Source organism: Drosophila kikkawai, chromosome 2L (genome assembly GCF_030179895.1).
Source record: "Drosophila kikkawai strain 14028-0561.14 chromosome 2L, DkikHiC1v2, whole genome shotgun sequence".
In the NCBI taxonomy this organism is placed as follows: domain Eukaryota; kingdom Metazoa; phylum Arthropoda; class Insecta; order Diptera; family Drosophilidae; genus Drosophila; species Drosophila kikkawai.
In genome coordinates, this window is record NC_091728.1 from 8,458,970 (window position 1) to 8,474,747 (window position 15,778).

At 45.8% G+C, this 15,778-nt stretch overlaps 5 protein-coding genes and 3 non-coding genes across 8 annotated transcripts; 4 read left to right on the forward strand and 4 right to left on the reverse strand.

The window, feature by feature from the left end:
* Positions 1 to 145: 145 nt before the first annotated feature.
* Trs23 (trafficking protein particle complex subunit 4-like protein Trs23) lies at positions 146 to 967 on the reverse strand. Its single transcript, XM_017167009.2, has 2 exons — positions 720 to 967; positions 146 to 662 (listed from the first exon to the last, which is right to left on the reverse strand). The coding sequence occupies exons 1-2, from the start codon at positions 892 to 894 to the stop codon at positions 178 to 180; spliced, it is 660 nt and encodes a 219-aa protein (XP_017022498.1). The 5' UTR covers positions 895 to 967; the 3' UTR covers positions 146 to 177.
* Positions 968 to 1,040: 73 nt separating this feature from the next.
* On the forward strand, positions 1,041 to 2,256 carry PrBP (Prenyl-binding protein). The gene has a single exon (XM_017166952.3). It carries the CDS (start codon positions 1,186 to 1,188, stop codon positions 1,639 to 1,641), a length of 456 nt encoding a protein of 151 aa, XP_017022441.1. The 5' UTR covers positions 1,041 to 1,185; the 3' UTR covers positions 1,642 to 2,256.
* Positions 2,257 to 2,727: 471 nt separating this feature from the next.
* Positions 2,728 to 6,273, forward strand: LOC108074843 (glutactin). The gene is made up of 5 exons (XM_017167051.2): positions 2,728 to 3,105; positions 3,897 to 4,052; positions 4,558 to 5,254; positions 5,359 to 5,555; positions 5,635 to 6,273. Exons 1-5 carry the CDS (start codon positions 2,758 to 2,760, stop codon positions 6,265 to 6,267), a joined length of 2,031 nt encoding a protein of 676 aa, XP_017022540.1. The 5' UTR covers positions 2,728 to 2,757; the 3' UTR covers positions 6,268 to 6,273.
* Positions 3,259 to 3,330, forward strand: TRNAD-GUC (transfer RNA aspartic acid (anticodon GUC)). Its single transcript has one exon. It is a non-coding gene; the product is annotated as a tRNA-Asp (tRNA).
* On the reverse strand, positions 3,664 to 3,735 carry TRNAD-GUC (transfer RNA aspartic acid (anticodon GUC)). The gene has a single exon. It is a non-coding gene; the product is annotated as a tRNA-Asp (tRNA).
* A 1,720-nt stretch (positions 6,274 to 7,993) lies between the features above and the next one.
* On the forward strand, positions 7,994 to 11,231 carry LOC108074770 (glutactin). The gene is made up of 4 exons (XM_017166947.2): positions 7,994 to 8,215; positions 9,355 to 10,026; positions 10,079 to 10,444; positions 10,529 to 11,231. The coding sequence occupies exons 1-4, from the start codon at positions 7,994 to 7,996 to the stop codon at positions 11,129 to 11,131; spliced, it is 1,863 nt and encodes a 620-aa protein (XP_017022436.1). The 3' UTR covers positions 11,132 to 11,231.
* TRNAD-GUC (transfer RNA aspartic acid (anticodon GUC)) lies at positions 8,557 to 8,628 on the reverse strand. Its single transcript has one exon. It is a non-coding gene; the product is annotated as a tRNA-Asp (tRNA).
* A 99-nt stretch (positions 11,232 to 11,330) lies between the features above and the next one.
* Positions 11,331 to 15,470, reverse strand: Glt (Glutactin). Its single transcript, XM_017167050.3, has 2 exons — positions 14,276 to 15,470; positions 11,331 to 13,560 (listed from the first exon to the last, which is right to left on the reverse strand). Exons 1-2 carry the CDS (start codon positions 15,432 to 15,434, stop codon positions 11,468 to 11,470), a joined length of 3,252 nt encoding a protein of 1,083 aa, XP_017022539.1. The 5' UTR covers positions 15,435 to 15,470; the 3' UTR covers positions 11,331 to 11,467.
* Positions 15,471 to 15,778: the final 308 nt, after the last annotated feature.

The window sequence follows — 15,778 nt, forward strand, 5'->3', positions numbered from 1 at the left end:
GATTGGGCACTAAAGTTCAAGGTCAAAGCTTAAAGAAAGGAAGAAAGAGCAAATTGGAATCATTTGCTTTTGTTGCAAGCTTTTAACCAAAACTATGAACCCTTGACCTAAAAATAAACCCCCTAACAATAGAAGATAACCTTAATAACATTGTACAAAGACTACTTAAACCTTTATTTATTTATCAATATTGCTAATGCCCGTCTTCTCCACCTGGGCGAGCAGTTCCTGGAGCTTGTTGTCGAACAACTCGCACCGGATGGGCATCTCCAGCGAGTAGAATGGATTCTTGAGGACATAGTCGGAGTACAGTTCGTAGACCTTGCGCAGCAGCAGGTCTATACCATTTAGGCCCGTCTCCGAGATCACAATGAACTTGATGCCCGTCAGCGTTTGGAAGCAGTGCAGCGTGAACGTGTCCGCCTCCAGCAGTTCAATTCCAGAGCTCTTGGGCTCCGGACTCAACTGGCTGGCGATGGCAAACAGGGGGTAGAACATGCTGGCCAGGAAGATCTTCTCGTTGGTGGTCATCTTCGGCCGGCTGAACTTTAGGTTGATGGGATAGTTCTCCGGCGCCTCCAGCGTTGTCCTCACATCGCGTCCATCGTCCAGTGTGATGCCCGTGACGGCTATGCCGTTGACCGCCACCAGAACATGGCCAACTACAAGGCAGAATGTGAAATAGTCAAGAAGCAACATTGAACCCAAGACACACCCACCATTTATGCCATCCTTGCGATTGAACGACACCGAAACCTTCTTGGAATCGTAGTCCAGCACCAGGTCCAGCGGGTATGTGAAGGTCTTCTCGTGCTCGATGCGCGGCACATTGTTGTCCAGGTTGAATATAAGGCCACCCGATTTGCTAACTATATAGACGCCATATATAATCATGGCTTAGTTGTTGCTTATTTTTGTGTTTTTGGGAATGTTTTCTTTTGGCGAATTAGTGATGGCACAGCGGATAACTGCTATCGATAGGTTCACAACTATCGGTTAGCTAATCGATTTGGATGTGTGGCAACGCTAATAAACGAAAATTCCGTCGGTCACACTAAACAACTGAACAGCTGATGGCTGGCATTTGGATTAAAAATAAACATAATTGATTTTCTGCCCCGCTAGTATACGTAAACGCGTAGGCGGTCTCACCTGGTTGTGCTCCGGATTCACCAACATTCAACGATGGGCTCCGACGACCAGAGCGCCGGCGACAGGATCCAGAAGGGGTTCCAGATCAACTACATGATCCTGCGGGACGCCGACAGCGGCAAGGTGATATGGCAGGAGAACAAGGACTTCTCGGCACCGGATCTGGAGCACGAGGCGCGTGTGCCGGTAAAGATACTGGACATGAGGGCGGTGTCGCGTGAGATCAACTTCAGCACCATCGAGCCGATGGAGAACTTCCGGCTCGACCAGAAGGTACTGTTCAAGGGACGCATCATGGAGGAGTGGTTCTTCGAGATGGGCTTCGTGGGCGCCAACACAACCAACACCTGGCAGTCGACCATTGAGGCGGCGCCCGAATCCCAGATGATGCCCGCCAAGGTCTTGAACGGCAATGTGACGATCCAAACCAGTTTCTACGACAACGAGACACTCATCACCAAATCGGTTGTGCGCCTGTACTACATTTAAGCGATGGTGTTGACTGTGAATCACCCGGCCAGCTGTTCCCATCCCCGCTTGGGGTTCTCGATCTTCAGCAGATGTTCTCTCTCCAAAAAACATTTACTTCGCTTTAGAATACTTCTGCATTTGAATGCAATTGTTTGTGCGTTTATGAACTAGTTGTAGTCTATAATGCATTTTAATCTAATTTTACGTGATGCCTACTACATACTATATTTATTTATTAATAAAGAATTAACGAATGTAACACACGCAACTACCAAGGAGTGAAAGCGCTCGAAAACAGCATGCTAACGTACAAATCTATCTATATATCTCCTGACTAAAAGCTTATATCTGTCAAAAAGTTGGACTAAAAATAGCGCAGAATAATGCAATCTTTGCAATCCGTTCAGAGAAAATGTGTATCTATAGATCTCTAGCTGTCGCTCCTAAGAAAATAATAAATTTACTAAAAATACAAATAATCATTTAAGCAAACTGCAAGATGTATGAACCAGTTAAGAAAATGTTTAGCTACAACTGCGAGTACCATTTAAAAGTCTACTGAAATCTGTCAAAGTTGTATTAGATATGGCTTTATGCAAATATATAAGATGTTTGAAAGAATTGCAATATAAAGGAGTTTTAATTTACATATTTTAGTTGATTAGAGAGAATACTCCGCGAATTGTAACGAAACATTTACCTTAATTTAATTGATTTCGGAAAGGCCTTAGGCCTTATTTCGATTTATCATCTAAAATGGGCGATCCTACTGATTGGGAGAAAACCAGACAGAGGTCAACTATAGAACAGGTTGTGCCGCCTGGCTCTCTTTTACTTTCATGCCAAGAGCAGCATAGTCCCACCCGCGGCTAAATTTCGCATAAGTTCGCATTTAGATAGCTGTCACTTAATATTCATATATGTTGGGATCGCGAAAAGTGGCGCTCAAGTTAAGAGGAAGATTCGAGCTGAGTGCTGACTTGACCCCATTTACCATAATCCGAAATAGAACTCGTGCCCGGTCAAGAGCCACTCGAGGGTGCCGAGAAAGTCTTCTTGGTGGCCAAATATTTGGACTAGCCCACAGTTCGATTTCATCGTCCAACAGCAACGCACCTGAAGTAAACTAAGATAATGGCAAGGATTAGTGGAGCTCTAGTGCTCCTGGCCATCGTCCTTCTGGCCCTCTTCGCGGCCAGCAGTCAGGCTCAGAAGAACCAGAACAAGCAGAAGAAGCAGCGTCCCGCCGACTTCCAGAGTAATACGGTCCATCACAAGAACAAGCGACCCAAGCCCCAGCAGGCCCAGAAACAGAAGCCCAACAAGCAACAAGTGCAGAATATCCAGGAGGAGCCCGCAGTGTTCTCCGTAACCGTTCCCGAATTGGGCAGGCTTCGCGGTCGCACCTTGAGCACGGATTGGACGGGCCAGAAGATAATGCAGTTCCTCGATATTCCCTACGGAAAGGCTGATCGATTCAAGGTGGGTTCGTGTTATCATTTTTAATGTGATTCGCTTGGTACATCATTTATTTATTAAGCCAAAAGATACTTTTATTTTGAGCAAAGAGTATCTTTGCTTTGATAAATCAACTGAATTGCCTCCTACCCCGCATTTGTCGCTTCTTAACCAACATCCTCGATAGTATAGTGGTTAGTATCCCCGCCTGTCACGCGGGAGACCGGGGTTCAATTCCCCGTCGGGGAGAATGTTAAGAGTTTTTTTTTCATTTGTATTTTTTTATTTTTCCTTTTTTCCCTTAAAATTTGTTTGAGACTTAAAATATATTTTTGTTTTTACACTTTATTCTAAAATCAACTCTGAAGGTTTTCTTATTTATTTGTATTTCCTTTCAAGTAATTCACATATACTTTTCGTATAAATATATTAAAGTTTTTAGCTCTAATTGCACACTACAATTCTAACAGCCTTGGGGACTCTGAGAGGGGACAATAATTATAATATATATACATATATATAATTATCGTTAAAAATAAGCAATATTGAAATATTATTAAATAAAAAAAGATGCTCACACATCTCCCCGACGGGGAATTGAACCCCGGTCTCCCGCGTGACAGGCGGGGATACTAACCACTATACTATCGAGGACGGTGAACGACTTCCGTCAAATGCGGGGTAACTGCGTTCGTTGAATGGATGCTTTACGAAAAAGTATAATTGTTTTTCATTTGCAAACAAATATTACGTTGTAGCAATAGTTTAAAGGATGGTAAAATATTAAAATTTTTTTTAATGTCATTTTTCTACAGCCAGCTGAACCCGCACCAGCTTGGAAGGGCTCTTTACCCGCCCATCGTCCTCACGCCGGATGTCCATCCATTCAGGATCTGCTCATGTTCTCCAAACTGGAGGAAGAAGGCTATGATGTGGAGGACTGTCTGCGGCTAACTATAAACACAAAGGCGGTAGGTTGAATGCTATTTGTTATACCCTCGCAGGGTATTATAATTTCAGTCAGAAGTTTGCAACGCAGTGAAGGAGACGTTTCCGACCCCATAAACCATATATATTCTTGATCAGCATTAACATGCGAATCTTTCTAGACATGTCCGGAAGAAATCGATTTTTTGGCCATTTTTGCGAAATTTCATAAGGGGTTACATCATTAAAATTAGGAAAAATGGCCAAAAATGTTGATTTCTTAAAATTTAAATTTTTTTTTAAATTAATGCATTTTTGGCTTAGTTATGATATATTTTAATTGTTACCTGCAAGGGTATACAAACTTTGGCTGGCCAAAGTTAGCTTTCTTTCTTGTTTTTATTTTAATATGCCGAGTTCAGTCTGTTCTTTAAGATGGAGGTAAGAAAGAAAGTCGGCTTTCGTTAAAAATATTTATTTAATGAATCCATTATAAAATTCATTAGGATTATAAGTATTTCAACAAAAAATTCGGTTATCCCGTTTTAGATGGAAGGCAAATCCATGCCGGTGATGGTTTACATCCATGGTGACTTTTTCTATGATGGCGACTCAGTGGAGGCCGCTCCTGGCTATTTGCTGGAGCACGATGTGGTTCTGGTCTCTGTACGTTATCGCCTGGGACCCTTCGGTTTCCTGTCCACGCTGACCGACGAGATGCCCGGCAACGCGGCTGTCACTGACATTATCCTGGCTCTGAAGTGGGTGCAGAAGCACATCGCCTCCTTTGGCGGCGATCCACAACGGGTTACTCTTTTCGGTCAAGTCGGTGGAGCGGCGTTGGTCAATGTGCTCACCCTAAGTCCTGCGGTTCCGGCTGGACTCTTCCATCGCGTGATCTATCAGTCGGGCACAGCCCTGTCGCCGGCCTTCATCACGGACTCCCCGCTGGCTGCAACCAAGGCCATTGGCCGAATGGCCGGCTGCAAACAGCCTAACAAGGTGGATCAGCTGAACAAGTGTTTGGGACGCCTAAACACCACTATGCTCTTGGCTGCCTTCAGCGTGCACGGTGAAAATCAGCCTTCGCTGGCCGGCGGAGCTTACGGTGGCGTGCAGCTGGTCATCGGTGGCCCCTCGGGCATCCTTCCTGAACATCCTGGACGTCTGCTGGCCGCCGAAAAGTTCCAAGCATATCCCACAATGGGTGGCAGTGTGAAGAACGGTGGAACTTTTATGCTAAGGGGTGAGCTAATATTTATATATTATTTGGAAAGAGTATTTATCTTCTATATATGAAAAGAATATTATAATTTAAACGTTATGTAATTGTTAACCTTTTAATTGCAGATATCTTTTCTGATATATTTAATGAGACCATTTTGGACGACAAAATGACGGGACGGCAGTATATTGATACCATTATCGAGCAGGCAAATGGTGCTGATCCCACTGGCTCCTGGAGGGAGTTCTCCGACGAAGAGATTTTCTCTGAGGCCGATGTCAAGAACGGCACTTTTAAGCGCTTAACTTCGGGTTTGATTGATGTGAGTAACCATAATTCGGGATTTATATTCAGATTTTTTACATACTGTTTACATTTTTTATTTTTAATAATAATTCCAGCTGTGCAGCACAATTTCTCTGAAGAATCCCGTGCTGCTGGTGCTCCAAGCCAATGCCAAGAAGTTGCCCAACAGCACCTACCTGTACACCTTTGACTACGAGGGCGAGCAGAACCGCTATGCGACCAGTGCGGCGGAGGCCAGCTTTATGCCTTTTGACATGGGCGTCTCGTTGACGGACGACAATCTGTATCTGTTCCCCTGGCCCCGATTCATAGCCCTTAACTCCATTCGAGACATAAAGGTGGCCCGGCGTATGGTGGCCCTGTGGACGTCCTTTGCGACTACGGGGGTTCCCCAGGCACCCGGCGTGCCGGAATGGCCAACGATGAATGATGAGACGGGTCCTTACATGCGCATCGGTCGTACCGTCACCTTCAGTGACAACTACCTTGATGAATACCGAATTACCGTGGAGGATGCAAAGAGTGGCTACAGCCTGGTCAACGAGGACTTTTACGAGTTGGAGTCCGCCCTGGAGGCGGTTGCCAAGCTAGACAAGGATCAGGCTGCCTTGGAGAAGGAGGAAGATCAGGATGACAGTGAGGAGGAGGGCGAGAGGGCTGCCAATGAGGGCCGTGGGCAGAACCTGGTCTTCATTGCCAGGAAGTCAACGCGCGTCCAGAAGCAATAGAAATAAGAAGCTCAAAATATGATCCTCCCCCTCTCTAATTTATGTATTCCTAAAACTTTTCTTAAATAAATGTGAAATTTAGTGGAGGGTCGTTTTACTTTGAAGGGTTTCTTCTTAAATGTAATAATATTACCTATTATGGCTAAACTTTAACCAAAGAAAATACCTGCTATAATATAATATATAATTATATCCATAATTTATTATTAACTTATTTTAACAGAATCCGCTTTCTTTCACGGCCTCATAAATCATATTTCGCGGTTCAGAATCTCCATGAATAGAGGGATCACATTTCCATTTGAATTTATTAGGGAACATAATAGAAGTTAAATAAAGCGTGACACATCATTAGGTCTTTGGTTTAATTAATTTGCTATCTTGGCATCAGCATTAGCACTATTTCAGCTGTAACCAAGATTGATTGAATAATCCCTTCTAAGACCAATAAATCTTTTCAGATAGTGAACTGTGATGCTCTTTCTTTTTAGGAAATAAAAAAAAGCAAAGCAAAAAAAAGTATTTAAAATCAGATTTTTTCTTTGAGGCTTTCAGTTCATTTTCTTTTGTTTACTATTTATCTGTAAATTATTTTGAAGTTAATTAAGCTTTCTCAAGAGATTCCCTGAAATTCCAATTAAATCATTTGTAAGAATAAAAAACCTTTCATTCTTCTGAGCTCGTTAATGTGAATTCTACAAAGGGAAAAGTTATACCTGGCACGCTTTCTTCTAGCTTCCTTTTCTGGCGGGGTTTCCCAAGTTTGACTAAATTTAAAGATAGCCAAATAATAGAATTATCTCGTGCGATTAGGTGCAGAAGTCGTTGATCTTTTTCGGCACAGAAGTGTTGCCAATGCTTTCTCCCGCCGCTCGCGATGATGGATCATACACCTCGGAGTAGGAATACCAGTAGCGAGGAGAATATGCGGAATCAATTAGGTAAAATTTAAAATTTAAATCAATGCCCGCAGCTTTTTGCGAGATTAATTTTTTTGCCCTGATGCTGCCCGCACTTTCATCGTCGCCATAGTCATCATCGTCGTCGTCGTCATCGTGAGAAAGACAAACTAAGTTAATGGCTAATGTTTGCCGGTAAATATTCGCATCAATCTGAGCGACTAATGACTGACTAGCAGGCAAATCGGACTTGGGTTCGGGTGGCCGATCTTCTGCTCTTGTAGTTTTCCCTTTTACTTACAGATGATCAGCGGAGCAGTCAAGCAACCGAAATCGGAGCATCGAAATTCGTTCTTGCACTGTGAAAAATATTCTAGATTAAAAATATTTTATTGTGCATTAAAAAACTTAAAAAATGGATATGGGACGTAATAGTGCCAGCTGCGATTTATATAATTATATGCAAAATATTGGAGAGTCTTAAAATAATTGAAAATTATTGATATGCAGTGTGGTTCTAAACGTTAAATTCTATATTTTAAATATGATGATTTCTTTAGTATTAATTTTTTGTCATACCATTTTTTCTCCATGTGTACGTATTAGCATAGATGTATGGTTTTAGCCGCATCATTTGCAGTATATTTCGCGTTTTGTTTTAGCCAGTTTTCGTTTGCAAACTCTTCGTTTTGGCTATTTCGGTCAGCATGGGGTGAAACTTCGGGTCAGCGCGGCGGACTAATATCTATTAGCTCCGTCTGACCACAGATCAGTTGCGTTCGGTGCGCTACAGAGAGTGCTGGTTCGATCCGCGATTATCCCGAAAGATGCAATTCGCGCTTATGCTAATACTTCTGCTCCTCCACCACGGGGTGGAGGCTCGGTTCCGGAACAGGCAATACGATGAGGAAAAGGACACCATCGTCGAACTGCCCAAGTTGGGCAGCATCCAGGGAAAGATTCTTGAAACTGCCTGGACTAAGCGTGAAGTGCTGCAATTTGTGGATGTTCGATATGCAGAGCCTCCCACGGGGCTCAATCGATTCAAGGTACACTTCCTTGATATTTTACTCAACATTGCAACATAAATAATTTTCTGCAGGAGAATAACGGAGTTATGAGTTGAAACGAAAGAAATGGAACTTGTTCTTTGTGGATATTGGTGCAAAAAAATAGAGGTCGTCGTTATGCAAAAATGCAAAATATGTTAACATAACAGATTCGCCAAGAATTTCAAATAGAAATGTCCAACTTTATTTGGAGTCTGGTTTCTCCTACCACAAAAAACTTTCAAAATTATGTAAATTTCCTTAAAGGCAATAAATAAGCCAGCAGACTTAATTCTCAGAAGAAAAAAGACGAAAAAAATATAGATATGCTCCTCACATCTCTCCCCGACGGGGAATTGAACCCCGGTCTCCCGCGTGACAGGCGGGGATACTAACCACTATACTATCGAGGACTTGGTAGGTCCTGGCTAGAATTATGATGTGCAGGTGCGCATTTCCAGGTTGTCCATATACAAACAGATTATGGGAAAGTGGAGGTTATTATTAGATTGTAGTATCAGACATTAGCACTGAGTCATTCGTAGTATAAAATTGTTAAAACTGAAACTGACTTTTAAATAGTAACAAGCTTTTTTATTTCATTTTCTGGTGGATATAAATATTCGGAATTTATGGCCAATTTCCTTAAAGGTTTTATATATTGAAAAATTTCCTTATATATCTCTTTTAAAATGAAAATTTTTTATTTGCGTAATTTATAAAAGATAATGTTCATTTAAAGGGCGAGATCGGGCCACGGTGTATATCATAAATCTGCAATAGAAACAATCTGAACATTAATAAACAAATATGATAACATCCTCGTGATAACCTCTTCCATATTTGTATACTCTTGCAGGGACAATTCCAATTATTAAACCAGCAAACATTTGAGACAACATTAAACATTTTGTATTTAAAATTTATTCATTATGCAAACATCTACCCACAGTTAAAAAAGCACGATTTTAAAAGAAATGCAAATGTTTTTTGGACAGTTTATCCGCTCTCATCATATTTCCATATAATTTACATGAACACCGTAAAAAGTCTACTATTAATTAACATGTGCCTATAAAACCTAATGATTTGGCCCTCATCAAAAATATTGACTCTCATTATTAATTAACTTTTTGCAGCCACCGCGCCCGATCGAGCCATGGGAGGATGTGATGGATGCCACAGCCGAGAAGATCGGATGCCCTTCGGTGGTGTCAATGGAATCGCTGCGCAAACTGGACGACGTACTGGATGTGGAGGACTGCTTGACAATGACCATCACCACGCCAAACGTAACTGCCCGCTTGCCAGTGCTGGTATACATCCATGGCGAATACCTTTACGAGGGCAGCAACTCGGAGGCGCCTCCGGATTATCTCCTCGAGAAGGACATCGTGCTGGTCACGCCTCAGTACCGACTCGGTCCTTTTGGTTTTCTGTCGACGAAAACAGATGAGATTCCCGGCAATGCTGGCTTCCTGGACATTTTTCTGGCCCTACAGTTTGTTAAGCATTTTATCTCCAACTTTGGCGGCGATCCCTCGCGGGTAACGGTGGCCGGCCAGGTGGGCGGAGCAGCCATTGCCCACCTGCTCACGCTCTCGCCGATGGTGCAGCGTGGTCTGTTCAGTCAGGTGATTTATCATTCGGGCTCCGCCATTATGCCCATCTTTTTGGAGGAGGATCCTCGCAAGCATGCCCACGAAATCGCCAAGAAGGCCGACTGTCAGATGGTGACCGTGCGGGATCTCAACACCTGTCTCATGGAACTGACGGCTCTCGAGTTGCTCACGGCCTTTATGGAGCATGCCGTAGGTTAATGTACATATAAATCCATTGAAAGTCTAACAATTTATTTGGCAGCTCGAAAAATCTGACCTGGGAATTGGACACACTGGTGGGATTCAGTTCACTATCGGGGGACCCAGTGGTGTGCTGCCAAAGCATCCGTATGACCTAATGCTGGAGTCCAACTTCTCCTATCCGGCAATGGGTGGTTGCCCGAAAAACGCTGGAACTCGAGTGCTCAACGAAATTGTGGACAATGACTTTGAGGGAAAGATTCCGGATGATGAGTACACTACGTACAACTATATCGACCATGTGATCCGTCAGGTAGTGGGCACGGACAAGACCATGCTTCTCACCAGTTTCGTCACTCACGATTTCTTCAACCGTCATCTGCTGGAGAATGGCACCTTTGACACCCTGATCCCCCGACTTATTGATGTAAGTAATGCGTTTATTCAGGATCTTACCAAAGCCAACAAATCGTAATTTTATATTTATTTCATAATTATAATTTCATTAAAGGTGGCCGGCACTCTGAACCACAAGCTGCCCGTTCTGTTGGCTCTGAACATGAACAACAAGCACAATCCGCACAACACCTTCCTCTACTCCTTCGAATACGCGGGCGAGTTCAATCGCTACAAGGAGATGGACGAGGAGACCAACATGCAGAGCCCCTTCCGGGCTGGCGTCTCGCTGACCGACGAGGCCCTCTATCTTTTCCCCTACCCCGAGCATGTGAAGCGCCTCAGTCCGCCGGACGTGACGATGGCTCGTCGCATGGTCGAACTCTGGACAAACTTCGTCATCAGCGGGAATCCGCTCGGCTCCTATCGCTCCGGCTACTGGCCGCCCATGACCACGCTTTATGGCCCTTATATGAAGATCGATGAGACGCTGACCATCGGAGGCAACTACTTCTCGGAGTTCTCGGCCACGCTGCGTGATGAGGACGAGGGCCATAGCCTGGTCCGCGAGATTTACTATCTGCGCAACCGCAGCCGGAAGCGGGCGTTGGCTAAACGTCGAAAAGAGTTGGCAGCCTCCTCTGTGAGCAGGATAAAGAAGCTGCAAGGACGCAAGAGTCTGGTGAAGCGGCCCAACCGGAACAAGATACGTTTTTAATATAGCTCTATTTAGAACTAGATGTAGAATTTTAGATCTAAATATATCTCAGGTTAAACTTTAAAAAACTGTGAGTTTAAATTATTAAAAATAAACCATGTGAAGCCCGTATTATAAAGTAATTTTACCATTATACAAAATGAATTATACTTTGCACAATGTATGAATTTATCATCGAGGACATGAAGACAAACTGGAATATAAATGAATTGATTTATTGTTGACATTATGGAAAAGTCAAGAAGAAAGCTTCGGCAAGTACAATTAGCTCATATTGTGTTTATTTTGTAATAAAAATAATATTTAAAGAGACATTATAAGGCGGGTTCGGTTCTCCTACTGCCTGCGTCGCTGCTGTCTGTGCATGAGCTTAACGTGCTGCGGTCCGTGAAGCACGCTCCTGAATTGGGAATATCCTGGGTATTCCTGACGGGCCTCTTCCTGCTCCTCTTCGGCCCTTTCTTGTGCCTCCCGGGCCCTGTCGCGCTCCTCTTCCTCCTCGCGCAGCTTTTGCTGGGCTCGCACGTAATCTTCGTAGCTAGCGTAGGAGCTGGGATCGTTGGCCGGATCGGCCGGCTCCTGGTCGTCAGCATCTTCCGGATCCTCCTCAAGTGATCTTTCTTGCTCCTGATCAAGCTCATCCCTCCGCTCTTGTTCACGGTTTTGTTCTTCCGCATCGAAATCGGACTCGGCTGGTTGTCTTGCTTGGTGGGCTCTCAAATATTCATCGTAGCTGGAATAGTTTCGCGGATCATCACTGTCAGGTTGCGGCTCACGCTCCTGCTGCTCACGTTCCTGCTGCTCACGTTCTTGTTGTTCACGCTCCTGCTGCTCACGTTCCTGCTGCTCACGTTCTTGCTGCTCGCGCTGCTGTTGCTCGCGGTCCCGCTCCTCATTGTAGTTTCGTTCTTGTTCCGTTTCTGGATCACTTTCTCCTTGCTGTCCTCTAAGGTAATCATCATAGCCGGGATAGGATTGGCGGCCATCATCGGGATTTTCGACTGACTGCTGTTCTCGCTCTCGTTCCTGTTGCAATCTCTCTTCTTCTAGTCTCTCCTCCTGTTCCCTCTCCTGCTGCTCACGTATCCGCTGCTCTCGTATCTCGTTTTCTCGCTCCTCGTCGTATCCATGATCAGGAGTAGATTCGGGAGACTCGTCTTGATTTCGGAGATAGTCATCATAATTGGGATACGGTTTCAGTTCGTTATTTGGTGTTTCATCGCGAATTGAGTAATCTCCCTCTCGTTCTTGCTGTTCTCGCTCTCGCTGTTCTCGTTCTTGCTGTTCTCGCTCTCGCTGTTCTTGCACCTGCTGTTCTCGTTCTTGCTGTTCTCGTTCTTGCTGTTCTCTCTCTCGCTGTTCTCTCTCTCGCTGTTCTCGCTCTTGCTGCTCTCGTTGTTGTCGTTCGCGCTCTTGCCGTTCCCTTTCTCGCTGCAGTTGCAGTTGTTCTCGGCGCTGTTGTTCTTGCTGTTCCTTCTCTCGTTGCTCGCGAGGATCCTGTGCCGGACGTCGATTCTGGTTTTCCCGCTGTTGCTGCTCTCGCCAACGCTGCTCTCTCTCCCGCTGCGCCCGCAACTGCTGATCGCGGATAAACTGTGCCTGTCGCTCTTCCTGAGCCCTCACGTAGTCCGGATTCGCTGGCCGCCAAGTCTGTTGCGGTTGCCTGTTCTGCCAGTTGGCATAGGGATTGTACGCGTACGGACGCCTGGTAGTTGTGGTCGTCGTCGTGGTAGTAGTAGTAGTGGTAGGGGTGGGATAGTAGTAGGGCCTATTCGGTGTTGCAACTGTAACACTGCTGCTGGTGCTACTGGTGGCATTGAAGTATTCTCCATAGAGATTCGGCAAGTTTATGCCTTCACCGAAGTGCGGATCCAGCTCGAGCATATTCTGGCGAGAGTTGGTGAAGCGCAGGAAGGGTCCATACTCGGACGTGGCCCGTGGCCACACTCCAGAGTTCGGGTTGGGCACCCCAGAAACTGCAAAGTTAACCCACATGGTGACCAGGGCGCGGGACAGCGACCTGTCCACAGGATTAAGGCGACTGGCCTCCTCCGGGTAGGGGAACAAGTAGACGCTGTCATCGCTTAGCGAGGCATCCACTCCGAACGGCAAGGGGTTATTCAGGTGCCCGAAGCGGTGGTGCTCGCCACGGTAGTCGAAGGTGTACAGGTAAACTGGTGTTGAGCGGTACGACTGGCGGATGGAGAAGATCACGGGGGCGCGGTAAAGGATGAGGTTGCTCAGCTCCAGCAGACCCTGTGTCACGGTGCGGGCACTGGCCGAGTACTCTTGGTCCTGAGAGAAGATCTCACGCAGAGCCCACTGCTTCCAGATGCGGTGCTCGCTGGGAGGAGCCGTGTGTCGTAGAACCACGTCGATGTAGTCGCTCACATTGCGTGACTGCAGGCCGGCAATCTGGTTGTAGAAGCCTGTACAGAAAGATTATAAAAAAATATCTATTAGATATGTAAACGAGATAAATTCAGCATTTATTCTTAATTTAGTAAACAATAAACAGTTTCCGATGTGCATTAAATCTTATGTATGTACATATATGTATTAAAGCTGCGTACATAAATATTCTTATCACCGGGCATTGACATTTGACTTGGCCATTTTTTGGGAAAGTACACAAGATTAAATAAGTTTAATTAAAAACCAAACATTTCCTGCCTGCCGACGTAAATAGCATAAAAATCGAAGAGCCTTGACACTAATTAAAATCAGCCCAGCAATCACATCAAAGCGATGATTTTGCTGTCTATGTCGGACTAATCGCATAGTTCCTTATCAGAGTGACCCCCGGGATCCGTTGAAGCTTCTTATCGCAGACAGCCACGGATTTTGTCTCTATAAGTCTCATCAAATAAACTCTGGCTTAAAAAACAAAGTGGCTTTTAATTTAAAGACTGTCTTTATACTGGGAAAACTGAAGCAAACATATTTATATCTCGGAATATACGAATCGAAAATACCCAATTGTGCCCAATAAGTGTATAAAAACCACTATTGTCTGAAAGGTATTACGATTTAAAATAAGAATTTGTACACAGATTAATTTTTCCTATTTTTAGATTTTTAAACAGAGGCTGCGGTCAACTTTGGTATCATAGAAAAATATTAAATTAAATATTTAAAACTCACGCGACAGGATGAAGGCGCTGGCGTCCTTGGCGGCACCGACAATGGTGGGAACACTGTTGCTGGCATTGGCGGCCAGGGCAGCTGGGGGACGGGGCAGGTATCCAAGACGGTCGCCCACGACAAGCTTGAAGCCGCCGAGGGAGCTAAGACCGCGCGGTTCGTTCTGCTCGAAGAGCTGCTCAAAGGCGGAGACCAGTTGCGAGGTGGGCAGTGTTGCCAGGCAGTCGTAAAGCGGGGCAAGACTGCGAGCAGCGGGATTGGTAGGACAACGTGCGAGGCGAGCGAAGGTGTCCAGGGTCTCCAGAGGGCGCTCATCGATCAGGTAGGGATTAAGGGCTGTGCCCGACTGCAGGATTAGTTGCTGGAAGAGGTCCTTGGCCCGGCCGCTGAGGCTAAGAGCGTGAACCAATGTGGCTCCGCCCGCTTGTCCTGCCAGCGTAACCTGGCCGGGATTTCCGCCAAAGTGAACCAGATTGCGCTGCAGCCACTCGAGGGCCAGTTGAAGGTCGGAGAGGGCCACGTTGCCGGGAAGCTCATCGCTCAGAGCACTCAAAAAGCCGAAGGGTGCCAGTCGATAATTGATTGAGACCAGCAGCACGTCCTTCTCCAGGACATAATCCGGCTGAGCCTCCTCAGCGCCGCCGTCGAACAGCATTTCGCCGTGCACAAAGACCAGCACCGGCAGGTCCTTAGCTCCCTCGGGTGCATAGATGTTCAGAGTCAGGCAGTCGTCGACGTTCTCACCGCGGGACTCGGACTCCCTCAGGCGCTGCAATTCCGGAAACTGGGCACAGTTCGGGCTCTGCACGGTGGCATCAATCCGGCCCTGGAGGCGGGCAGGCTGGGCAGCCTGGAAGCGCGCCAGGCCGCTGCCAACCTGACCATACCGCACGCCCAAGAAGGCGTTCACCGGACGTCCGGCGATGGTCTTAAAGTTGCGCACTCCCACGATCTGTCCGATCCCGGGAATAGGCACCACGGCCGCTTGCGGCTCTGAAGGTGAGCTGCGTGGCTCCGCCTGCCAGGGAGCTGGCTTGAGGGGCTCCGGCTGCCAGTCTTTCACGTCGTCATCGTTGTAGTCGTCGTTGTAGTCCGGTCGGGGAAGGGCAAAGATTGGGGCCGCACAAAGGGCCAGCACTACTAGGAGCAGCGGCTGCATGTTGCTCACTGCGTCGCGTTCGAAAGGGAACTGATTTCGGAATCGGATCCGACGACCTGAAAAGCTCCCAGCTTTATCTGCGGCCAGAGCAGTAGTCAGCATCCAGCAGCAGCAACAGCAGCCTTGGAGCGAGCTCAAAGCGAGGTTGGCTTGAGGCGACACTGAAACTAAGGAGTAATCAGAAAGATCGTTATAAGCAAATGCCCCGACTTTGCAATACCGGCAAGTCAAGTTTTGTATAGAACGACGAGAGTTTTGGTTGGATTTTTCCCTATCAGGATTTCGTAACCTTGTTCCTACGGTTTCTACAATTTGGAAAGTTCAACAATATGACTCAACATCTT